General features: G+C 46.0%; 1 protein-coding gene across 16 annotated transcripts in view; it reads left to right on the top strand.

Annotated features, from left to right (window-relative positions):
• TJP1 (tight junction protein 1) overlaps positions 1 to 26,232 on the top strand; it is a 607,218-nt gene that overhangs the window by 569,286 nt on the left and 11,700 nt on the right. For 6 of the 16 annotated variants that reach the window (XM_069765846.1, XM_069765843.1, XM_069765848.1 and 3 more), the window contains 4 exons: positions 5,144 to 5,295; positions 5,479 to 5,947; positions 6,403 to 6,620; positions 6,723 to 6,866. In XM_069765846.1, the coding sequence (XP_069621947.1) occupies positions 5,144 to 5,295; positions 5,479 to 5,947; positions 6,403 to 6,620; positions 6,723 to 6,866 (983 nt within the window). Of the gene's footprint in view, positions 1 to 4,180; positions 4,343 to 5,143; positions 5,296 to 5,478; positions 5,948 to 6,402; positions 6,621 to 6,722; positions 6,867 to 26,232 lie in introns of those variants that run through there. The other 10 variants (XM_069765847.1, XM_069765850.1, XM_069765856.1 and 7 more) reach the window with 4 other exon arrangements.

Here is a 26,232-nt window from a genome sequence, read left to right as displayed (position 1 = left end):
TTCTTCCATGTAAACAACCTTTTTAAAGGACGTTTCTTCTGTTTCAGGGACTATGTCAGGCTGCTTAGTATACATTTTCACATTTAACCTTGGTGGATTAAATATTGAGTGCAGACGCTTGTGGTGTGCCTAAGATTTTGTAATACACTTAATAAAACCTTAAAGGGTTTGTCCACTACTGAGACAACCCTTCCTTGATGAGAATGTTTTTCGTCGATAAAATAGTAAAACCTATACTCCCCTCCTGTGCCTGTGGTATCGGCACTCACTCTACCCGGGGCTCCCGTGCGGTTGTTGTGACATCGGGGCTCAGCACTGGCGTCACTGTCCCCACCTTCGAAAAAATAGAACATGAAGAGGAAGTGCGGGTTGCAGCTGACATCGGACTTGCTCGTCCTTCCCAATTTGACAAGAGGCGGGCACAGTGACAGCAGCGCTGATTGGGTGCCGGCATCATGTGTCACAGCAACGCACAGGAGCCCCGGGAGATGGAGTTCCAACACCGCAGGAACAGTACCGGCACGAGAGGTGGGTATAGTCTTTATTTTATCGGGGCCAAACGAGGAGTATGAGAAATTGTCCAAGTAGTGGACGACAACTTTAAATTTTATTGTCGTCAACCACTTTTTTCCATGTTACTTCAGTAACCACTGAGCATGGTAGCAGGGAGACTTAATTCAATTTCATTGAATGTGGGTTTGTCTATGCTGCAGGCTTTTTATATCCTGGGAGATCCAAAATCCAGTGTTTCAAAGTAGATTTTTTTTTCTCTCTCTGGAAGATCTGGCAACCAAACTTTGTCTGCTTTTCTGATATTGAATCAAACTGTATTTCGTGCCCTCGAATTTTTGGAAGCCGAAAAGGCTTTTGTTACTTTCGCCTTCGACATTAACATCCCGCCCTAACAGTATGGAATGGTGGCAGTTACTTGTATAGGTTTGCGATTTGATGTAGATGGTGGATTGAAGCTGTGGTGCTTGTGATAACTCTAAAGCTGGCCATTCCTCTCAGATAGCTGTTGGCCGTACCCTTGGTCAGCCAACAGCTGCGCCTCCTAACGCCACTATATACATGTACACTTTATTTTAGTGGGAAGAGAGAACCCCAATATGCCTCTTGAAGCAAGATATTTAAAGCTGGATCAAAGGATTGGACATATTGAGTCCAACATGCCCAATTGTTTTTTGCCCCTAAGCCTAATCTCGTAGGAAACTGTTGATAGCATAGAGTCCTTTTTCTAAATGTATGGGTCTAGCCCAAGCATGACCTATGTCAGAACAGAAGGTGCTAAAAGCAGATAGGATCAGGCTCAACCACTGTTAGGTGCTCAGGGGTAAAACGGTAAGACAATACAAAAGATCTAACCCCGGAACACTCCAAAAACGTGAAGACAGAACTGTTGTTTTCAAAGTTTTTTTTAATTTATCTTGTGCAAAAGAGAATGATCTCCAACAGTTCTGCTCACGCACGAGCCTTCGTCAGGAAAACAAGCTTATGGTAGTTATATCGTATGTAGGTCCCGGGCTCTCAGATTGCCCAATGGAAATCTGTCAAAAGTGGTCTTGATTGGCCAGCAGAATCCTTTATCAATTGCTAGGAATACAGATGTATTGAGGTTGACTTAGCCTGAAGCGGTCATTAACAAGGACATGGGGTGGGAGCTACATGCCAGCTGCAGCCTTCCCTCTGATCAGTGAATAAGGCTCATTGTGGTAGAACTACCTCTTACAATACCTTATGCGCATTCCATTACTTTTGAAAGATACAAAGGCTAGTTTACCTCAATACATCTGTATTCCTAGCAATTGATAACAAAGGATAGTTCACTATGGATGTGAACAGTTTCATTTAATTCCATTCTGCTGGCCAATCAAGACCACTTTTGATAGATTTCCATTGGGCAATCTGAGAGCCTGGGACCTACATACGATATAACTACCACAAGCTTGTCTTCCTGACGAAGGCTCGTGCCTGAGCCAAAACGTTGGAGACCATTCTCTTTTGCACAAGATAAATTGAAAAACTTTGCAAGCAACAGTTCTGTCTTCATGTTTTGGAGTGTTCCGGGGTTAGATCTTTTGTAGAACAGAAGGTGCTGTCTTATGTCGGGTGTCCTTATATCCGGCAATCCTGTTTCTCCCCCAACCACCCCCTGCTTTTGCGCAGCAGTGAATTGCCAGAGTGAAACTGATGCCACATTGGATCCCATAGTTTGTTTCAGTTACCCTGTAAATGGAGCAGATGCACATGTCCACTAATAAGGCTACTCTATTAACTGGCGTGAATGCGGGGGCAGCTGCTCCATAGGTTTAAGACTGCTTTAGTTTGCTATGGGAGTTCTGTCCATTTTGACCACAAAAATAGTTCTGCTTCAATATTGTTCTGGCCACCAAAGTGATGTAATGGAATGTGTGGCCTATGTGCAGAGTCTTAGTTAATCATTGCCAGTGTCCTCGTGTCCAGTGTTATGACTAGGCAGACAACGTGAGGCTTTGTCCAGAGTGACTTAGTTCCACATGACCCAGTTTGCTCTTACGAGACATTGTGTCACTCTCGACTTCCCAGTCTAACATTGTACTGTGGGATACTGGTGGTGGGAGACAGAATTTTAATTGTAAGTTTTTATATTTTCTTATTTTTTTTTCTGCAGGTTTTTGGACCCCAACCATTTTAATTGATAGTTTACACCGCGTGATTATTAGAAGTAATTATAATTAGTAGCATTATAGATGGAACTTATTTTTTTCTTATGGCACTTACATACAGGCAGGTAGTTGGTAACTACCTGCCTGTTCTATCTAGTGGTGATTTCAGCCTGCTCAGGTGGTGACTTTCCTGCTTCATCTCACCGCGTGTTAACAGAGCAGTGCCTTCTCTCCTGGTTTGCACTACTGACCGAGTGCTCCTGCCAGCATCCTGCTGATTACAGCCGGCCCGCAGTGACCGTATCCGAGCAGAGGAGAAGAAGCTGCTCTGTAACGTGGCTTCACCTGAAGAGGCCGAATCGCTGGCAGGAGCAGTTTATGACCTCTTTTAGCTGGCAGAGATTGTGGTCAGGTAGAACAAGCAGATAGTTAGCAACTACCTTCCTTTATGTTCATAGCCTCACGGGAAAAAAATTAACCCCTTTTAAATCTCTATATTACTATAACTTTCTGTTAGTTCAGTTGATTCAATTTAGGTTTCAGGAAAACCTAAAAGTTGAAACACAAAGAATTCTATTACTACATCGCCACTTTATTAAACTTGGTTCTGGCATCATGGTTTTTATATTAAAGGGATTGTCTGGTCTTCTGAGTCCTTATCGCTTCCATACCGCACTCTGTCAGGATTCTTTGGTGCTGGCAATGAGACCGGGCAGTCATGTAACCGCAAGCACGCAATTTGCTTTCTTCCGGCCACATTCCAACTAAATCTTGCCTGGCCTCACTCCGTTTTCTTGCGCTGAGCGAGACCGAGCACGTCTAGTCAGAATGTGGCCACCTGCTCTTACTGCCGGTACCGGAGAATCCTGCACGCACACAGTGACTCCAGACTGTTAGCAGAATACTGGACAACCTCTTTTAACGCTCTACTTTTATAGTGAGACTTGAATGATGCATTGTCACATGATACTAGAAAGACGACGTGAAAGGCAATATGTGACTGCTGTCCTGTGTGAATTTCACAAAGCCAATGTGTAGATAGCTGATTGTCTTTTATTAATGTAATGACTTTTTGTTTGTTTGTTTGTTTTTTTACTAAACACAAAGACTGGTCTTGTTGCACTTAACATCTAATTACAGCTCTGCTTTTATTTTCTAGAATTTCTAAACAAAAGTTAAATGCTGCTAGCTATGGTCAAGAAGACCAGTGTTTGACTGTTTTTAATTCAGCCTATCTTTTGTTTAGCGGACTGTGTAACTAATACTGCTGTCTCTTTCCTGTTCTGTTTTATCTGCCACTGTTGCTAACTTGCTTGGTGTCTGTTTTTCTGTCTTCTGCAATACCTGCTATCTCTTTGCTGCTGAATGTTTCATAGACTTACCTGTTTTAGAATAGGAGATTGTCAGTCTACAGTAGATATAGATTATCTGTAAGTATTTCTCCATAACAAAAATCGTGCAAGAGGTGATTTGCTTAAAGTTAGAATGACCCTTTTCTTTCATTCTTCTGTCATGTCTGCTTTGCCACCGCCTAGATTTCTTGGCTCTTACACTAGCTATGACTACTTGAAAAGGAACATCAAGTGGTAAGACTGGCATTAACATAAGGCTGTGTTTATGGTGTCATTCCTCCTCTATTTACCACAGCATTATGTGCACCCACCAAAACAAAATTTATATTTTTGGAAGGGGAAGGTGCAATAAAATTACTGCCGAAAACTAAAGTTATTGTGGGTGTAATATTAAGACTTTAACCAGTTTTTTGCTGAAACTCGTGCACATAAAGTTTGGTATCCTTACTTGAGATGCTTTTGAGACCTAGTTGGCATTTGTTTGTATGTCCAGTTTGCAGAAAATGCACCTTTATGATATGTATGAAGAACAAACCACCCCAGAATGATTGTCTGTTAAGAGACTTCAGCGGCTTCTAAGTCTCAATGACTGATTTCCTGCCTGCTCTCTTGCTGCATTTTGATGTTGCAGTAAAAAGGCTTGCAGATTAGATCTATCATTCATTTGGAATGAATAACATACAAGTCATCCGCCTTAATGTCGTCAAGTTTGTGCTGTTGCATTAACATCTCAATTCTGTGTTCTCGAGTCTATGGCGTAGAGGTTGCTGTCAGTGTTTCTGAGTGAATGTCTACTGTCCAGAAACCCGCCATACGTGAAAGTCCTTGATTTGTGATGAAAACAAATCCTGAACTTATGAACTGAAGATATAGGCAGTCGGAACTTGTATCCCACGTCAGAATAGGTTATAAAACATACCTTATTAAAGGGTGCATACCTTGATGTTGATCCCAGACACATTGCACTCACTGAAATCTTTCATACCACTTTTTATAGATTCCCACTTGATGTCTACATATTCAGTTCTGAAGTATGTAAGTAGGGCAAGAGAACGCACTGTGTGTACAGTGATTGGAAGATTGAAAACCTTTTTTTGTCTGTTAGTATTTCTCTGATATTTACTGACTTTTGCTCAACTTTAACAGGGGAAAACCTACTGAAGTAGATCCTCCGGAAAGGCCGATTAGTGAGAAAAGATACGATCCAGTCCCACAGGTTACTTCCACCTCCCAGTATAACCCCTCTTCAGCAGTGCTTGTAAACCATACAGCACACCCGAAACATACCCAGTCAGAAGGTAGGTGGTGATCGCGTGTCTTTGCCTTTTACAAATTGTGTTTTTGAGTCTTTTCTATTGTTTGCTGCTGCCCTCATTGCTATTGTTTTTAACCATTTATGTATCCTAATAGTTAACATACTGTTTTTCTTTTATTTAGTTCTTTTTTTTAAATTGGCACAAATTTTTATTATTTCATTGCAGTCAGCTCTGTTTCGGTGGAAGTCCCAAATCCCCCGCTGCCCAAACCAGAACCACCGCCGCCCCAGACCAAACCAACGCTCTTCAGACCGGCCAATAGAGAGGATACTGTGCAGTCAAACTTCTTTCCACAGAAAAGCTTCCCTGACAAAAGCCCGGTTAATGGCACTGAGCAGCCTTTGAAAACCATCACCCCATCGTATAACTGCTTTACACCCAAACCTTACACAAGCTCTGCCAGACCTTTTGAGCGCAAGTTTGAGAGCCCCAAGTTCAACCACAATCTCCTGCCAAATGAAGCACAAGCAAAACCTGAGCTACCTGCCAAACCTCACAACTCTCCTCAACCAATTTTGAAATCGACTAATGTGACCATGTCTCCTGAGCTTGATGGTACTTCCAAGCAAATGGACAGTAAATCTAAATATCAACCAAATAATGTCAATTCAGTGCCTAAAGCAATCCCAGTCAGGTATAGTGACTTCCTGATAAAATGTAAGCACTATTGTACTTTTCATCCCACTAATAGAGCAAGAGATCAATCTAAGTTTCCTGCTGTAAGACGTGCAAGTATATGTGAGAGCTTGTACAGTACACCTATGTAGCTGATCAGACAGTACAATGACCTGTAGCACTTCTGAGCACTTGTAGAATCTGCACATTAACATTGATTCTGGGGATTTGTTTGCAGCCTGATGTTTATGGAGCTGGCAGACTTTTGACTGCCATGTCAGGAAATCTGATCCATATCTGATGGATAGGAGTTATGTGGTGATTTAAATGTCATTTTAGTCATTATTATAGAATGTTGTGTACATTGTGTAGTTTGAAAATGGAATGTCCTATTTTTCTCATAGATATATTTGATTTAAAGTCTGCATAAGATTTTTTTTTTTTCCCCCTCCATTAATTTTTTATGTTTTGCAGCCCCTCTGCTCTGGAAGAAGATGATGATGATGATTCCCACACAGTTGTCGCAACTGCTAGAGGTATTTTCAATAGCAACGGTGGAGTGTTAAGTTCCATAGAGACTGGAGTCAGCATCATCATACCTCAAGGAGCCATTCCTGACGGCATTGAACAGGAAATCTACTTCAAGGTCTGCAGGGACAACAGCATCCTGCCACCTCTAGATAAAGAAAAAGGTTAGAAACAAATGTGATTGCTTCTTAAAAGATACATCAAAAAACTTTTGAGGCACATAATTTTATTTAATCCTGTTGTTTTTTGTTTTTTTTTGTCTTCAGGAGAAACCCTGCTTAGTCCATTGGTTATGTGTGGGCCCCATGGATTAAAATTCCTGAAGCCGGTGGAGCTACGCTTGCCACACTGTGCGTCTATGACTCCTGATGGTTGGTCTTTTGCTCTAAAATCATCCGACACCTCGTCGGGTATGCTTTTTTCCATCTGTCCTACTGGGTCGTTTGGTCACTATTGCTCACAAAGCATGATTCTCACAATCAAAAATACTTTTAGTTAAATTCATACATTTGCATTTCGTGTTCCTTCTCACTTTCTGCTTTTCACACATGTACGGCTTTTTTTTTTTACAATATGCAAAGTTGAGAAAAAGGTCAAAAATATAAACTTTTCTTCTACCAACTATTTAAAGCAGATCTCCTCACGTTCCTGTTTGAGTGCAGCATCTGATAATGCTTGAAAAGTTTAGTTTGTATCTTTTCTGTATTCAACTCAAGTAATGTTTTTCATGACTGAAATCAATTTCTATTCCGATATTTGGGAAGCAGAATGATCAAAAACCAGCAATTCAGTAATTTTTTTTATGCCATTCCATGTGTGGTAAAATTGATAAGGCAGCTTTATTCTTTGTGTTTGTACGATTACAGTGAAAACACATTTATAGATACCATTTTTATTTAGATTGATTTTTTTGATCGCGTTTTATTCTACTTTTTGTTAGGCGGTATGACAAAGCATAGTTTATTCGGACTCCCATGACAGCACTACGAGAGAGGGGATCCGCCCTTCAGGAACAGGAAACCTACAGATACAAAAGGGCGGTACCTCTCCCCATGCATCAGTTGGTTTCCTGTTCCTGGAGGGGCAGGATCCTACAGATGAATCTCGTAGATGGATCCCAGGCCGGCCGGTCGAATCAGGTAGCGGGGGGGTCTCCTACCTCGACCGGTGCGGAAGCTCCTGGAAGACATCACGGTGGTCCTGGCTGGACTGCACGTCAGTGATGTAGACAGCAGGGAGCAGAGTCCAGAGGATTCCTGATCTTCGTTAGCGCCGGCGCCGGTAAGTATATCGCTCCTTCGGTCCATGTGGTGGTGCAGCACGGTGGTGATGTAGCGGTGCCAGGAGGGGAACGCTATCCGGAACGCTGCTGCGTGCTCTTCGGCGTCCTGCATCGCTCTCAGCGTTAGCTGGAGCGTTTCCGGTGCAGTGACGTCGAGGGGGCGGAGTCAGCAGGCGTTTCCGGTCTCTGGGTGACTGCACATGCGCAGTTCATCCAAGATGGCGGCGCCCATCGATCCTGAACGCCGGTCTCCTCACACACTGCGCTGACCCCCCAGATGTAGTCTCATCAGCCGGAACCAATAGGAGTGGCGCCAGGCAGCCTGCTGACCGGATCTGAGGGGGATTTAAGCAGGAGCTGGGAATAGAGCTCTGCCTTTGGTCACATCCACATCATGGAGAGTGATGGTGAGCGGCAGCTTCAGTTGCCGGAGGACGTGCGACAAAAGCCCACGGAGAAGGAGCATGCCAGAAGTGACCAGTCCAGCCGTAAAAGCTCGTCCAAGCAGGGATCCAGAGCATCGACTGGCAAAGAACCCCCTCGTGTTCCGGTACCTTTTTTGGCGTACACTGGTAAGAGATCTACGTGAATGCTCACTCAGTGACGCGGGCCCCTTATACTTTGTCATTTTAGGGAAAGAAAAGTGCAAAGTCGAAACATAAGGAGTGTGCCCTGTGTGAAGTCCCGTTACCAGATTCTTATATTAAAAAATTATGCGCCTCCTGTATACAACAGACGGTGAGGTCTACAGGAGTGGAGGGGTTGAGTGACATCAGGCTAGATAGATGGTATCACCCTTATTGTCCTCCCCTAGGTAGCGGAAGAATCTGCTTCTACGGCTAATCTGCGTGAGATGATCCGTACAGAAGTAAGGGAATCCCTGCGGTCTATGTCCCAGGCGGGGAGTTCAAAACAGAGAACCTCGGTGATCTCTGATTCATCAGAGGAAGATAAGGATGAAGGTTCCTATGGCTCAAATCTCTCTTCCTCGTCATCAGAAGAGGAATCTGGCCGATTCTGTCTGCCTCTGGACCGGGTAGATAAATTAGTTAAGTCGGTCAGAGGTACGATGGGCCTAGAAGAACCTAAGACTCCGCTTTCCCGTCAGCAACTAATGTTCAGTGGTTTGGAACACAAGAAGCGTAGGTCCTTCCCGGTGAATGATAAAATTCAAGACCTGATTCTCCGGGAATGGAAGAAACCGGAGAAGAAAGGCTCATTACCACCAGCCTTAAAACGCAGATATCCCTTTGAGGATACGACTGTGGATACCTGGGACAAGGCCCCTAAATTAGATGCTGCGGTAGCAAAGGCATCAAAAAAGGCCGCATTACCTTTCGAAGATATGGGATCCCTTAAAGACCCCCTTGACAGGAAGGCGGATACCTTCCTTAAAGGTACCTGGGAGATGGCAGCCGGATCGTTGAGGCCAGCGGTGGCTGCGACTTGTACAGCCAGATCCCTAATGGTCTGGCTGGAACAGTTGGAATCCCAGCTTAAGGAAGGCGCTTCCAGAAGTTCCATTCTAAGTGCGCTTCCGGTGATTCAAGATGCTTCGGCTTTCCTGTCGGACGCGTCGGTCGATTCGGTCAGGATGGCGGCCAGAGCAGCAGGACTCTCCAACGCGGCTCGTAGAGCCCTGTGGTTGAAATGTTGGTCGGGTGACATTCAATCAAGGTCCAAATTATGCGCTATCCCATGCAAAGGGGAATACCTCTTCGGACCAACCTTGGATGACCTGCTTGAAAAGGCTGGAGATGACAAGAAAAAATTCCCGAGTTTGTCATCATCTTCTTATCGGCGTCCATTCAACAGGAGGAGATTTGGTCGCGGAAGGAAGCGCGCATCCTCACCCACTAGAGAGAATTTTAGATGGGAGGATAGACGCAGGAGAGGTACGGGTTACATGTTCCGCCGTTCCTCAAAAGAACGTAAGAAACCGGACCAATGACTAGCGATCCCTGTGGGAGGGAGATTGTCAGCCTTCTCTTCCGCATGGTCTAACATCTCAAATAGTGACTGGGTCCGAGGTATTATTTCAGAAGGTCTGAAATTAGAATTTATTCACTGGCCTCGGGATAAATTTATGTTAACCCCCTTACGTTCCTCCACTATTGAACAGACGGCTTTGGAGGCAGAAGTTGTGAGTTTATGCCTCAAAAACGTGCTGATTGAAGTTCCAGAGTCAGAAAGAGGGAGTGGATTCTACTCTCCCCTTTTTCTGATCCAGGAACCAGACAGATCATTTAGGACTATCATTAACCTTAAATCCCTGAATGAATACCTGGTTAAAGCCACATTTAAAATGGAGTCAATCAGCTCTGCAATTAAAATGTTGTTCAAACACTGCTTCATGGTAGTTGTGGACTTAAAAGATGCGTATTATCATGTTCCTATCCATGAAAACTTTCAGAGGTTTCTACGTGTGGCGGTGTCTATGGGGGGTATTGTTCGACATTTTCAATTTAGAGCCCTTCCCTTCGGCCTCTCAACGTCTCCCCGAGTATTCACTAAAGTAGTTGCGGAGGTCATGGCGCATTTACGTGAATCTGATATCCTCATAATCCCTTATCTGGATGATTTCCTGATAGTTGGGAACTCAGCAGACCATTGCCTTGCTCAGGAAAAAACGGCTATATCTAAGCTAGAGAATCTGGGCTGGATCGTGAATTATGAAAAATCCCGATTACAACCCCTAAAAAACCAGAGATTCCTAGGTCTGCTGTTAGATTCCGAGTCCCAACAATGCTGTCTTCCAACTGATAAACTGCGCCATATCCAACAACAGGTATTAAAAGCAATTAAAGAACCAACCATGACTCTTAGACAGGCTATGTCCTTGTTAGGTTCCCTAACTTCCTGTATTCCCGCCGTCCGTTGGGCCCAGTTCCACTCCAGACCTTTACAGTTTGACGTACTGAATTATGACAGAGTCTTACAGGGTTCCTTGCAGGGTCAGATGACATTGAGTCCAGAGGTTCTGACATCTCTTAGATGGTGGCTAAGGGAAGACAATCTGTCAGCAGGAGTTCCCTGGGTGACTCAAGTGACTCGGGTAGTTACGACGGACGCCAGCCCCACAGGGTGGGGGGCACACATGGGTGACGTGGTAGTCCAGGGTCTATGGGACCCCCAAACATCAGCCTCTTCTAATCAAAAGGAGTTGTTGGCGATTGAATTATCAATTAAGGAACTCCTCGTGTATCTACAGGGTCACCATGTCAAAATCCTCTCCGACAATCAGGTGGCAGTGGCCTACGTGAATCACCAAGGTGGAACACGCTCCGAGTCCCTGATGGAAATAGCGGACCGCCTGCTCCAGATAGCGGAAAATCATTTTCTATCTTTAGCAGCAGTACATATAAAAGGGAAGGAAAATATAAAGGCGGACTTTCTAAGTCGAAACACCTTAAGACAAGGAGAGTGGTCTCTGAACACAAAAATCTTCAACCAGATTGTCCGCAGGTGGGGTCATCCAGAGGTGGACCTATTTGCCAACAAGGACAACAGAAAAACGAAAAAATTCTGTTCCTTGAATCCCAGGGAATATCCGCTGGTAGTGGATGCCTTCCTGATCAGATGGGATTTCCGGTTGGCTTATGCGTTTCCCCCGCTAAACCTGTTGCCTCTGGTGGTCAGAAAGATAAGGGAGGATCAAGCGAGAATCATACTGATCGCTCCGTTCTGGCCCCGAAGGGCTTGGTTCTCCTGGCTCAGGACCATGTCGGTGGAAGACCCCTGGGTACTGCCAGACATCCCGGACCTACTTCATCAAGGTCCGATCAACCATCCACAAGTGAAGGGTCTACATTTGACGGCATGGTCTTTGAAAGGTCACTGTTAAAAAACAGAGGATTTTCTCCAAATCTCATTGATACCCTTATGAAGAGTAGAAAACTCATAACAACTAAGATCTACTCTAGAACTTGGAGGAAGTTTCTGGCCTCTTCAAATTTTAATATCGAAGAGGGTTTACCAATTAACCAGATTCTAGAATTCCTGCAGAGAGGGCTAGAGCTAAATCTATCCACGAGTACGCTAAAAGTACAAGTCTCAGCCCTAGGGGCCTTATTTTCTTGCAACATTGCTGGTAATTATTGGGTATCAAGGTTCATCAAAGCAGCTAGTAGATCCAGACCTATACACAGGAATAGGTCAATGCCTTGGGATCTCAATCTAGTCCTTTCAGCCTTGACTAAAGAACCGTTTGAGCCTTTACATTCAGCCTCACTTAAATTACTATCCCTCAAAACAGCATTTTTGGTGGCAATTACATCTGCTCGTAGGGTAGGAGACATACAGGCTCTTTCTAGGCTGTCCCCCTATACAGAGTTTCTACAGGACAGGGTAGTCCTCAGACCAGATCCAGCTTACTTACCAAAAGTGGCCTCAGAATTTCATAGATCTCAGGAGATAGTTCTACCATCATTTCTCCCTAATCCTTCTAATTCCAAAGAGGAGTTACTCCATACGTTAGATGTTAGGAGATGTCTCTTAGAATATATATCAGTCACTGATGCTTGGAAGAGAGAGGAGGCGTTGTTTCTATCTTTCCAAGGTCCCAGGAAAGGTCTTAGAGTGTCGAAGTACACGCTAGCGAAGTGGATTAGGGAGGCTATCTCTCTGGCTTATACTGCAGGTGGAGGTCCAGCTCCGCAGAATCTGAGGGCACATTCCACTCGGGCCATGGCTGCATCCTGGGCTGAGAGATCTGGAGTTTCCATCGACCAGATATGTAAGGCAGCTACGTGGTCATCCCCTTCCACCTTTTTCAAGCACTATAGGTTGGACTTGGGGTTCTCTTCTGATCTCACCTTCGGGTTAAGGGTGCTACAGGCTATAGTCCCTCCCTAAGGTAGTTTACATCTCTGTAATTCTCTCGTAGTGCTGTCATGGGAGTCCGAATAAAGCATTAAGCTACTTACTGGTAGCGGCATTTTTCGGAGGCCCATGACAGCACCCTTAGTTCCCTCCCTATTCACGTGGGGGTTGCACTTCCCATAATGTATATAATGAGATAGATAGATCTCACGTGTGGTATATAGTTCATTATGATTGATTATTTTTGGACATAAACTGTATATAATGTATGTTTGTGTGCTACTAACCGCGGTAGTCCTCTCAGGCTCTAATATACAACTGATGCATGGGGAGAGGTACCGCCCTTTTGTATCTGTAGGTTTCCTGTTCCTGAAGGGCGGATCCCCTCTCTCGTAGTGCTGTCATGGGCCTCCGAAAAATGCCGCTACCAGTAAGTAGCTTAATGCTTTTTTGCTTTTGTATTTATTTATTTTTAATGGTGTTCACTGAAGGGATTACCTAGTGGAACAGTTTTGAAGATCGGGTTGTTAGCGATCTGACAATATTGAATTTTGTTTCTTCTTACAAAAGTGTTTATTGGTTTAATATAATTTTTTTGGGGTTTTTTTTTTTTTTTTTAAATCTTTACAATTTTCTTATATTTTTTTTACTATTTTTTTTTTTTATACAATAGGACAAACTTTATACTGACAGATTGCTGCTCTAATGCTCTGCAATGAAGAGTATTTGACATGCAGGGAAGAGGCGTGCCAGCTCGTGCTCTCAGCATGAGCTGACAGGCTACTGTCTTTGGGTGAGCCCGCGGCCATCTTGAGGCCCGGGGTCACCATGCAGACTATCTGCATAACGTGATCACATTGCGTTGTGCTGATAGGAGCACAGAGGGTGCTCCCTCCCTCTGCGATGTCTATGTTACTATTGGCAGCGGCATCACCGGTTAAACCCCGCTTCGGTCTGTGCTAGCACCAATCGTGTGGGTCACAGCAGTCCATCAGCTCACTTTGCTCTGACACCCACACTCAGCATGATCCCACGCAATCACTGCGCCGTATACAGGTCCTTCTCAAAAAATTAGCATATAGTGTTAAATTTCATTATTTACCATAATGTAATGATTACAATTAAACTTTCATATATTATAGATTCATTATCCACCAACTGAAATTTGTCAGGTCTTTTATTGTTTAAATACTGATGATTTTGGCATACAACTCCTGATAACCCAAAAAACCTGTCTCAATAAATTAGCATATTTCACCCATCCAATCAAATAAAAGTGTTTTTTAATAACAAACAAAAAAACCATCAAATAATAATGTTCAGTTATGCACTCAATACTTGGTCGGGAATCCTTTGGCAGAAATGACTGCTTCAATGCGGCGTGGCATGGAGGCAATCAGCCTGTGACACTGCTGAGATGTTATGGAGGCCCAGGATGCTTCAATAGCGGCCTTAAGCTCATCCAGAGTGTTGGGTCTTGCGTCTCTCAACTTTCTCTTCACAATATCCCACAGATTCTCTATGGGGTTCAGGTCAGGAGAGTTGGCAGGACAATTGAGCACAGTAATACCATGGTCAGTAAACCATTTACCAGTGGTTTTGGCACTGTGAGCAGGTGCCAGGTCGTGCTGAAAAATGAAATCTTCATCTCCATAAAGCATTTCAGCCGATGGAAGCATGAAGTGCTCCAAAATCTCCTGATAGCTAGCTGCATTGACCATGCCCTTGATGAAACAGTGGACCAACACCAGCAGCTGACATGGCACCCCACACCATCACTGACTGTGGGTACTTGACACTGGACTTCAGGCATTTTGGCATTTCCTTCTCCCCAGTCTTCCTCCAGACTCTGGCACCTTGATTTCCGAATGACATGCAAAATTTGCTTTCATCAGAAAAAAGTACTTGGGACCACTTAGCAACAGTCCAGTGCTGCTTCTCTGTAGCCCAGGTCAGGCGCCTCTGCCGCTGTTTATGGTTCAAAAGTGGCTTTACCTGGGGAATGCGGCACCTGTAGCCCATTTCCTGCACACGCCTGTGCACGGTGGCTCTGGATGTTTCCACACCAGACTCAGTCCACTGCTTCCTCAGGTTCCCCAAGGTCTGGAATCGGTCCTTCTCCACAATCTTCCTCAGGGTCCGGTCTCCTCTTCTCGTTGTACAGCGTTTTCTGCCACATTGTTTCCTTCCAACAGACTTACCATTGAGGTGCCTTGATACAGCACTCTGGGAACAGCCTATTTGTTGAGAAATTTCTTTCTGGGTCTTACCCTCTTGCCTGAGGGTGTCAATGATGGCCTTCTTGACATCTGTCAGGTCGCTAGTCTTACCCATGATGGGGGTTTTGAGTAATGAACCAGGCAGGGAGTTTATAAAAGCCTCAGGTATCTTTTGCATGTGTTTAGAGTTAATTAGTTGATTCAGAAGATTAGGGTAATAGGTCGTTTAGAGAACCTTTTCTTGATATGCTAATTTATTGAGACAGGTTTTTTGGGTTATCAGGAGTTGTATGCCAAAATCATCAGTATTTAAACAATAAAAGACCTGACAAATTTCAGTTGGTGGATAATGAATCTATAATATATGAAAGTTTAATTGTAATCATTACATTATGGTAAATAATGAAATTTAACACTATATGCTAATTTTTTGAGAAGGACCTGTATAAACGCCGGTTTGTGGGAACTTTTCACAAAGTGGCTTGTGGTCTGTCATGAAAAACCCTTAGTAAGTTGTAGATGCAAGTGATGTTTTCTTCAGTAATGAACAACCATTTGAAATTTAATTACTTACTAGAAATAAGACTTCGGCTTTATTAAAAAAAAAAAAAGTATGATATGCTGAAATGACTGGGTTTATTAATCCCTTCAGGACTTCTTTTTACAAGTGCGTTAAGTCTTGTCCCTGACTTTGATGCGGGCTCGCACACTTAGGGTACCGTCACACTATACGATTTACCTACGATCACGACCAGCGATATGACCTGGCCGTGATCGTAGGTAAATCGTAGTGTGGTCGCTGGGGAGCTGTCACACAGACAGCTCTCCAGCGACCAACGATGCCGAGGTCCCTGGGTAACCAGGGTAAACAAGTGAAAGCACAGCCGCTGTGCTCTGCTTTCACTTTACGGCCGGCAGTCACAGTGCGGGAAGCAGAGACGGCAAGGGACCTGACGGACACCAGATGTAAGTATGTGCTGTTTGTTTTTTTTTTAGTTTAACGCTTGTAACCAGGGTAAACATCGGGTAACTAAGCGCGGTCCTGCGCTTAGTTACCCGATGTTTACCCTGGTTACAAGCGAACGCATCGCTGGATCGCATCGCTAGATCGGTGTCACACACACCGATCTAGCGATGACAGCGGGAGATCCAGCGATGAAAGAAAGTTCCATACGATCTGCTACGACGTACGATTCTCAGCAGGATCCCTGATCGCTGCTGCGTGTCAGACACAGCGATATCGTAACGATATCGCTGGAACGTCACGAATCGTACCGTCGTAGCGATCGAAATGTTACAGTGTGACAGTACCCTTAGTCCACATCTTTCCCCACACGAGGCTGATTTAATCAGCCATCATAGTCCTCTAACAGCCGTAGTTGGACTGGACCTCTGCCCGCGACTGTTAACATGTTAAATGCCGCTGTCAATCTGACAGTGGCATTTAACATGTGCCAGCATTAAGTTATGGCTCTTGGAAGAAGTGGAGTAAAAAATTTATTTTTCCCAATTTTCCGTTTTCCCTATTAGGCTGCTTTCACACATCCGTTTTTTTGCATCAGTCACAATTGTTTGAATGTTGAAAAAAAAAAATGGATCCGTCGCAGATTGTGAAAAACTGATCCGACGGATCTGTTTTTTTTCGACGGATCTGACTAGCTGATCCAGTTAATTGGATCCCCAAAAAATCTGAGCATGCTGAGATAAAAAGAAAAAATAAACGGAATTCATCGCCGGGTTCCGTCACTTGACGGATCCAGCGCGATAGGGTTCCATTCTAGCAAACGACGGACACAGAAAACATTACTATGTCCGTTTTCTCCAACCGCCGGAAAACCAATTTTCAACGGGTCAGCCGAAAAACGGATGAAACAAACACTCCCTGGGATCAAGGGGTTAAATCACCTTTTTGGTCTATTCAGATTCCATGGCAAATTCTACTTGGAGATGCCAAGCCTCTTGCTATGCAAATTGCCTCTTCTGAGAAAAAGAGGACTTAAACTCTATAGCGCCACCTGTTGGAAGTAGCGATCCTACAAGTCACAATCAACCCTTTAACGAGCCGTGCAATATGACTTAGGATAAAAGCCAAATTAGTATCTCAATTCGCAGACACGGTGTTTCGGGCTGTTGGCCCTAGTCAGTGCGAAGCATGAGAACTAATTTGGCTAGGTGAGAGGCTCTGGACTGGAATACATTTCAGCTAAGCCACTTAAGCATCATTTGTTAAGTGTTTATTTGGGATCAGCTCATTGACCCCTAAAATTTACTCAAAATATACTGTAGAGAGATTTTGAACTCGTTAGTGGGCACACACATTTCTCTTATGAAGTCGTTGCTTGTGCTTTTATGGCAATGTTGAGTTTTATTACATTTAGCTGCTTGTAAAAACAAACAGTTTTTACTTTTATGTTTATTTTATGTAAATAACTTTCTGAAGTACTTGATGTTGTCATGCTACTGCTTCATTCACATAGGGAGTTTTAAACCTCCATTCTCTGGATTGCTGGGGGTCCCAGCGGATGGACTGGAGCAAACCTACAGTTGTCACCTTTCACATGGATAAGGGCTAAATGCATTTAGTGGGACAATCCATTTGTTTCTTCCATTTTGTGGTGATAATTGTGAAAGGGCCGGATTAATTGCCATCAGCAGGAGTAAAGTAGTTCTTGCTGAAGGGAATGTGTGACTAGTACGTCACTGCAAAATGCTGATTTGCAAAACTGAATAAAAACGAACACACAAGCAGAGCGCATTATAGGGTAGCACTGTCTAGAAAATACGCAACTATACAGCAGAAGTGTATAAGAGCAAAATCCAGTAAAATACAGCTGAAAAATTCCAAGCCCCAGATTTTCTATAATTGGTAGGTAAATATGTGGGACATGCTCTTCACAACTGAATGACGCACTATTAGATTGTGGATGAACACTGTAGTTCTGTAGGGAATGTGTCAACTGAAAATGCAGAAAATTACATTGTTTAACCTCTTTACCCCCAAGGGTGGTTTGCACGTTAATGACCGGGCCAATTTTTACTATTCTGACCGCTGTCCCTTTGAGGTTATAACTCTGGAACGCTTCAATGGATCTTGGTGATTCTGACATTGTTTTCTCGTGACATATTGTACTTCATGATAGTGGTAAAATTTCTTTGATATTACCTGCGTTTATTTGTGAAAAAAAACGGAAATTTGGCAAATTTTTATGCAATTAAATCACAGAGATATGTCGTACAAAATACTTAAGGTAATAAGTAACATTTCCCACATGTCTACTTTACATCTGCACAATTTTGGAACCAATATTTTTTTTTTTTTTGTTAGGGAGTTAAGGGTTAAAAGTTGACCAGCAATTTCTCATTTTTACAACACCATTTTTTTTTTAGGGACCACATCTCATTTGAAGTCATTTTGAGGGGTCTATATGATAGAAAATACCCAAGTATGACACCATTCTAAAAACTGCACCCCTCAAGGTGCTCAAAACCACATTCAAGAAGTTTATTAACCCTTCACGTGTTTCACAGGAATTTTTGGAATGTTTAAATAAAAATGAACATTTAACTTTTTTCACAAAAAATTTACTTCAGCTCCAATTTGTTATATTTTACCAAGGGTAACAGAAGAAAATGGACCCCAAAAGTTGTTGTACAATTTGTCCTGAGTACGCCGATACCCCATAAGTGGGGGTAAACCACTGTTTGGGTGCATGGCAGAGCTCGGAAGCGAACGAGCGCCATTTGACTTTTCAATGCAAAATTGACTGGAATTGAGATGGGATGCCATGTTGCGTTTGGAGAGCCCCTGATGTGCCTAAACATTGAAACCCCCCACAAGTGACACCATTTTGGAAAGTGGACCCCCCCCCAAGGAACTTATCTAGATGTGTGGTGAGCACTTTGACCCATTAAGTTAAGAGTCCCCAGCCTGTACCTCGTGCGCCACATGTCTCGCGGTCCCATGACCTGTGGCTCGCGGCTGTCTGTAAGCTTGGTGCATTAGCTCCAGTTGAAGCAAACCGTTATGAAGAGCACATCTGAATATGGTGAATTTTGTGAGCAGCCCTGCACACAAGAGCAGATCTGGATGCACCTATACTGGTCTTGAGGGTTTTGAGATGATTTAAGTATGGTACGCTGGAGACAAGATGACACCACCTGTCAGAGGAGGTGTTTGAAGCTGGATGTGACAGTGTCTTGGGAGTGCTTTATAGGAGAATACTGAATGAGGGTATTGTGGGAACCAATGGATCTTTGTATACTGCTTTGGGGTGATTAATTTTTGTGGAAAAGCTTTGGTTACCATTATTGTGAAGGGAGCGGGAGCTGAATGTGGCTCGCGACCCTCTCTCAGAGCTGAATGTGGCTCTCAAGGCCAGAAACGTTGGGGACCTCTGCATTAAGTGATTCACAGAAGTTTATAATGCGGAGCCGTAAAAATAAAAAATCATTTTTTCACAAAAATTCTGTTCGCCACCAATTTTTTGTTTTCCCAAGGGTAAGAGAAGAGATTGGACCCCAAAAGTTGTTGTACAATTTGTCCCGAGTACGCTGATACCCCATGTGTGGGGATAAACCACTGTTTGTGCGCAAGGGAGAGCTCGGAAGGGAAGGAGCGCCGTTTGACTTTTCAATGCAAAATTAACTGGAATTGAGATGGGACGCCATGTTGCGTTTGGAGAGCCACTGATGTGCCTAAACATTGAAACCCTCCACAAGTGACCCCATATTGGAAACTAGACCCCCCCCAAGGAACTTATCTAGATGTGTTATGAGAGCTTTGAACCCCCAAGCGTTTCACTACAGTTTATAACGCAGAGCTGTGAAAATAAAAAATCATTTTTTCTCCTACGCCTCATTGGGGGACACAGGACCATGGGTGTTATGCTGCTGCCACTAGGAGGACACTAAGTAAACAAAAAGATTAACTCCTCCTCTGCAGTATACACCCCTTCACTGGCTACAATTCAACCAGTTCTTGCTAAGTGTCTGTAGGAGGCACTTGGGTCTGTTTTCAGACCCCAACTTTATTTTAATTTATTTTTTTTTTTCAACGGAGTGAAGGCGACGCATCCCTTTTATAGGGCCCGCTCTCCCCCTAACCAGCAACAGGCGAGCACGGCGAGTATACCTCCCCGTCCCTCTCCTGCGATGCTGGAGCACGCCAATTTTTACTGGGGCGACGGTTTCCATCTTTGGTCCCGATCTCCCTTCCCCCTGCAAGACGGCCAGTACATAGAGCCTGCTCTAATGTACCTCTCCGGGGGCCCGACAGACAAGGCCCACACTGCATGGCATTGAACAAAGGGATTCCATGGTCTGACAGAAGAGGATGGAAGCTGACTGGAAGGATGGATGGAGCGCGCAGGTGACAGGGGGACCTGCATTACCGGAGGCCACTGTGAGTACACATCCCTCCTGCGCCCCGAAGCTCTAGGGGGACAGGCACCGGTGGTACTTGCGGCAGAGTCCCTGGGGAGAGGCGCCGGCGGTCGGGGGCCTGCGGTGGTCAGCGACGCTCCGTTGCGACCGTCGCGCATCGCCGGGCAGGCCGGAAATTTAGTCCCCGGCTTTTCAGCCGGAGTAGGCCGCAGTGGGCAGATTCCTCCCATGACCGTAACCCCGCCCCTTATATCGGCGCTTCTCCTCTGGGACGAGAGGTGCCCTGCAGATCTTGGGGGCCATATTGCCATCTCTCTGCAAGGTGTTCACGCTGTCCAGGAACCGCCATGGCTAATTCCTCCCTGGGGACACAGGCATAGGACCGTGGGTAAGCTGCTTCAAGAAAGCTTAACCCTTTCCCTGCGTATACTGCCCCGCTCTGTCTCTAAAGACACTATGTCTCAATCCAAGGAGACTAAAAAGGGTAACAAGAAGCACAGTGTTTTTCACTGTATGTGCCACTTGCAATACGGCCCTGCCCCGAGCTCACCGTAACCCGTTGTGTGCGGATTGTGTCCCGGCCTCTGTGCAGCCGCCTCCCGCCGATGCCGTCGACCCTGTAGAGCCTAGCCTCCCTGAGTGGGCAGCTTCTCTGTCACAATCTATGGCTTCCCTAGTCAGGGCAATTGACTCCCCCCGGGGCCCCCCTTCAAGTCAGACCACGGAGGATTCGGGCGACTGTACGGATCCGTCCACCAGCAGGGGGCGTACTCTGTCACTTCCTACTTGAGGTTTCAGAAAACGTGTCCATGTTCCATCCCCTGACCATGGGCCAGTTGGTTTTTCAGCGTCGGCGAGCTCCGCTTCCCAGTTCCCTTCTCCAGACAACCCAAACGACTGTGAATATGAGTCCGACGATTCCTACGTTCAGGATTCCTCCTCCCAAGAGACACTCGATTCTCTTATCGAAGCGGTCAACCAGACCCTGAAGGTGGCCGAGGAATCCGTATCTACCCCCGAACACGTGGTGTCGTTCAAAAAGACTAAACGTGTCCAAAAGATTTTTGTCAATCATCTGGAGTTCAAGGAGATTGTACAAAAACATAGGGACCGTCCCGATAAACGCTTCATGGGTCAAAAGCCCATCGAGGCCAAATATCCTTTTCCTCAGGAACCAATCAAGGACTGGCTGCAGTCCCCCTCAGTGGTCCCTGCTGTGTCACATCTTGCTTCCAAAACCATCCTGTCCCTGTCAGACGGCTCCTCGGTTAAGAACCCCTCTGACCGTCAGATTGATTATCTGGCTTGCTCCATCTTCGAGGCCACAGGAGCCTCTCTCTTCCCATCTTTCGCTGCCTCTTGGGTGGCTAAGGCTATGGTCGCTTGGACCGAGACGCTTTCCACGACCATCCAAGTTAGCGACTTACCTCCAGAAGCGATCAACCTGGCTAACCTGATAGCCCAGGCTGGGGATTTCGTAGTCAACGCCTCAATAGACGCAGCCAATTGCGCTGCACAGGCAGCCGCGAATGCAATCTCCATTAGAAGAGCCCTGTGGCTCAGGAATTGGCGACCAGATTCGGCTTCCAAGCTCTCTGACATCTCTGCCCTACCAGGCTGGTCGTTTATTTGGAGAAAAATTAGACCAAATAATCTCGGGTGCCACCGGGGGAAAAAGTAAATTTCTCCCCCAGCAAAAGCCTACCTGGCCGTTTCGGTATCAACAACAACCCCGATTTCGGCCCTTTCGTAACAATACCAACTGGTCATCTACACCCTCTGCCTCCGCATCAGAACGAGGCTCGCGCGGTGACCAAGGCCCCCAGGTCTCTTACAGACCTAACCGTAACTGGAAACCCAGACCGAGACCACCCGGGTCTAAGGGATCCAGATCAGATCCCTTAGACCCTCCACGCAATGACTCCTTGCAACATCCGGGGGGCATCAACAAAGTAGGAGGGTGTCTACTTTTGTTCCGACAAGCCTGGCTCTCGGTCGTTTCTGACGAGTGGGTCAGGGAACTGGTGTCCACCGGATACAAAATAGAATTGTCCTCCCCAACCTCCCCCCCCCGCCCGCTACGCGCTTCTTCCAGCCTTGCGCTCCCAAATCAAAGACAACCGCTTTTCTCCAGGCCATACGGGCACTACAAAGGGACGGAATCATCATTCCGGTTCCCCTAGACCAAAGGGTTCTACTCGAACCTATTCGTGGTCCCAAAGAAGGACGAATCGCTGCGTCCGATTCTGGACCTGAAACTTGTAAACAAATTTGTCAAAATTCGACATTTCAGAATGGAATCCCTCCGTTCTGTGGTCGTGTCCATGGAAAAAGGAGAATTCCTGGCGTCCATAGACATCAAGAATGCTTACCTCCACATCCCAATCTTTCCTCCGCATCAGCAGTTCCTCCGCTTCACATTTTGCGGAGAACACTTCCAATTTGTGGCCTTGCCTTTCAGTCTCACCACCGCTCCCAGAGTTTTCACGAAGGTCATGGCGGCTGCCATGTCCATTCTTCATTCCAGGGGAGTGGTGGTACTTCCGTACCTACTAATAAAAGGTCCATCTTACCCAGCCTGCGAAGAGTCCGTCGTTCTCACGGTGGATACTCTTTCTCGCCTGGGTTGGAAGATAAACTTCGAAAAATCCTCTCCGATTCCGGCCCAACGGATCTGCTTTCTTGGAAAAATCCTCTCCGATTCCGGCCCAACGGATCTTCTTTCTTGGGATGACACTGGACACTTCTCGCGGTCTGGTCATTCTCCCTCAAGACAAGGCCTTGGCCTTGCAGCAGGAAGCTCAGTCTTTCCCGTCCCGCCTCCCACTCCATCCGATTCAGCATGCACATTCTCGGGCAGATGGTAGCAGCCATGGAAGCGGTTCCATTCGTGCAATTTCACCTCCTTACCCTACAGCATGCGCTACTGTCGGCGTGGGACGGCAACCCGTCCTCCCTCGACCGCCGCTTCACCCTGTCCCCACGGGTCAGGAAGACCCTCAGGTGGTGGACGCTGAAGTCCTTCCTAATCCAGGGACGGTCTTTTCTCCCAGTGCGGTGGATGGTGGTGACCACCGATGCCAGCCTCATGGGCTGGGGGGCGGTTTTCAACCATCACACAGCACAGGGGCGGTGGTCCACTCGAGAGTCTCGCCTTTCCATCAATCTCCTGGAGATACAAGCTATCAGGCTAGCATTGTTCCAGTTTCACCACCTTCTGGCGGGTCACCCCGTCAGAATCCAGTCCGACAACGCCACGGCCGTAGCGTACGTCAACCGTCAAGGGGAAACCCGCAGCAAGACTGCTATGCTCGAGGTGTCCCACATCCTGCGTTGGGCAGAGTCCAACCATTCGCCCATCTCAGCGATCCACATACCAGGTGTGGAGAATTGGGCGGCGGACTTCCTCAGCCGCCAGGGCCTCGCCTCTGGCGAGTGGTCCCTTCACCCGGAGGTTTTCCAGCAGATTTGTCATCGCTGGGGGACCCCGGATGTGAATCTCATGGCATCCAGGTTGAACAACAAGGTTCCACAGTTCTTTGCACAGTCATTCGACCCACGGGCCATCGGAGTAGACGCCCTGGTCCTGCCTTGGCGTCAATACCGCCTCCTGTACATTTTTCCCCCTCTTCCCCTGCTGCCGAGGGTTATCAAGAATATCAGGGCAGAGGCGGTACCAGTAATCCTCGTCGCGCCGGGCATGGTACGCGGAACTAGTTCAGCTGGTCGCCGACGTCCCCTGGCGTCTTCCAAATCGCGTGGATCTTCTCTCACAGGGCCCGATTTACCACCAGAACTCAGGGGCCCTGTCTTTGACGGCCTGGCCGTTGAATCCTGGATTCTAGGCCAAGCGGGTTTCACTCCCAAGGTTTCTTCCACCATGATCAGGGCTAGGAAACCTGTATCCATGCGCAGTTACCACCGTACCTGGCGAATTTTCTTCTCATGGTGCGACGCACAGGGGCGATCTCTGGTATTTTCTATCCCTGCCATATTGCATTTTCTCCAATCTGGACTAAAGTCGGGACTTGCACTTAGCTCTCTAAAGGGTCAGGTTTTGGCATTGTCAGTCCTTTTCCAATGAAAGATTGCCAATAGATTGCCGGTGAAGACTTTTTTCCAGGGACTTTCCCGTGTGGCGCCTCCCTACAAAAAATGCCTTTGGATCCGTGGGATCTTAATTTAGTCCTCGGAGCTCTCCAGGAGACTCCCTTCGAACCGCTACAGGATGTTTCCCTGACCTTCCTCTCCTGGAAGGTAGTTTTCCTAGTGGCCATTACGTCCATCAGACGGGTTTTGGAGCTGGCTGCACTCTACTGCCGCCCTCCATTTCTAATTTTTCATCCAGACAAGGCAGTATTGAGGACCTCTCCCGCTTTTCTGCCCAAGGTCGTTTCTTCTTTCCACCTCAACGAGGAGATTGTTCTGCCTTCGTTCTGTCCGGCACCAGTCCATCGCATTGAAAAGGCTCTGCACACTCTTTATGTGGTAAGGGCTCTTTGTCGGTACGTCTCGCGGACGGCTCCCTTCTGCACGTCGGGTGTCCTGTTTGTACTTCCAGAGGGACCAAGGAGGGGTTCTCCCGCTTCCAAAGCTACTCTAGCCAAATGGATTCGGTCGGCTATTCAAGAATCCTATCGTGCCAAAGGTGTTCCTATCCCAGCAGGGATCAAGGCCCATTCTACTCGGTCGGTGGGCGCCTCGTGGGCCATTCGACACCAGGCGTCAGCACAGCAGGTCTGCAAGGCTGCGACATGGTCCAGTTTGCACACTTTTACCAAACATTACCACATTCATTATCTCTCTTCTGCAGATGCCGCCCTTGGCAGGCGCATTCTGCAATTGGCAGTACCTTAGCTGTAAGCCAGTGGTACATGGGGTATTAGCATATCTTGCTCCCCACCCAGGGACTGCTTTGGGACGTCCCATGGTCCTGTGTCCCCCAATGAGGCGTAGGAGAAAAGGAGATTTTTGTGTACTCACCGTAAAATCTTTTTCTCCGAGCCAATCATTGGGGGACACAGCACCCACCCTGTTAGCCTGTTTGGCTTGTTGTTACTTCCTTGGTTTTGACATAGTTTGTCATTTGTTCATGCTCCTACTGCTTTACTACTGAACTGGTTGAATTGTAGCCAGTGAAGGGGTGTATAATGCAGAGGAGGAGTTAATCTTTCTGTTTACTTAGTGTCCTCTTAGTGGCAGCAGCATAACACCCATGGTCCTGTGTCCCCCAATGATTGGCTCGGAGAAAAAGATTTTACGGTGAGTACACAAAAATCTCCTTTTTTCCACAAAAATTATATTTTAACCCCCAGTTTTGTATTTTTCCAAGGGTAACAGTTGAAATTGAACCCCAATAGTTGTCCAATTTGTCGTGAGTACGCTGATACCCAATATGTGGGGGGAACCACCGTTTGGGTGCATGGCAGAGCTCGGAAGGGAAGGAGCATCATTTGGAATGCAGACTTAGATGGATTGGTCTGCAGGTGACACGTTGCATTTGTAGAGCCCCTGATGTAACTAAACAGTAGAAACCCCCCACAAGTGACCCCATATTGGAAACTAGACCCCCCAAGGAACTTATCTAGATGTTTAGAGAACTTTGAACCTCTAAGTGTTTCACTACAGATTATAACGCAGAGCGGTGAAAATAAAAAAAATCCTTTTTTTTCCACAAAAATTATTTTTTAGCCCCCAGTTTTGTATTTTTCCAAGGGTAACAGTTGAAATTGTTACCCCAAAAGTTGATGTCCAATTTGTCCTGAGTACGCTGATACCCCATATGTTGGGGAAAACCCCTATTTGGGCGCACGGGAGAGCTCGGAAGGGAAGGAGCACTGTTTTGCTTTTTCAACGCAGAATTGGCTGGAATTGAGATCGGACGCCATGTCGCGTTTGGAGAGCCCCTGATGTGCCTAAACAGTGGAAATCCCCCAATTATAACTGAAACCCTAATCCAAACACACCCCTAACCCTAATCTCAACGGTAACCCTAACCACACCCCTAACCCTGACACAACCCTAACTGTAATCCCAACCCTATTCCCAAACCTAAATGTAATCCAAACCCGA

The sequence above is a fragment of the Ranitomeya imitator genome, chromosome 4, assembly GCF_032444005.1.
Source record: "Ranitomeya imitator isolate aRanImi1 chromosome 4, aRanImi1.pri, whole genome shotgun sequence".
Taxonomy (NCBI): Eukaryota; Metazoa; Chordata; class Amphibia; order Anura; family Dendrobatidae; genus Ranitomeya; species Ranitomeya imitator.
Note: the sequence above shows the minus strand (reverse complement) of the source record. Positions and strands in the feature narration are given on the sequence as shown.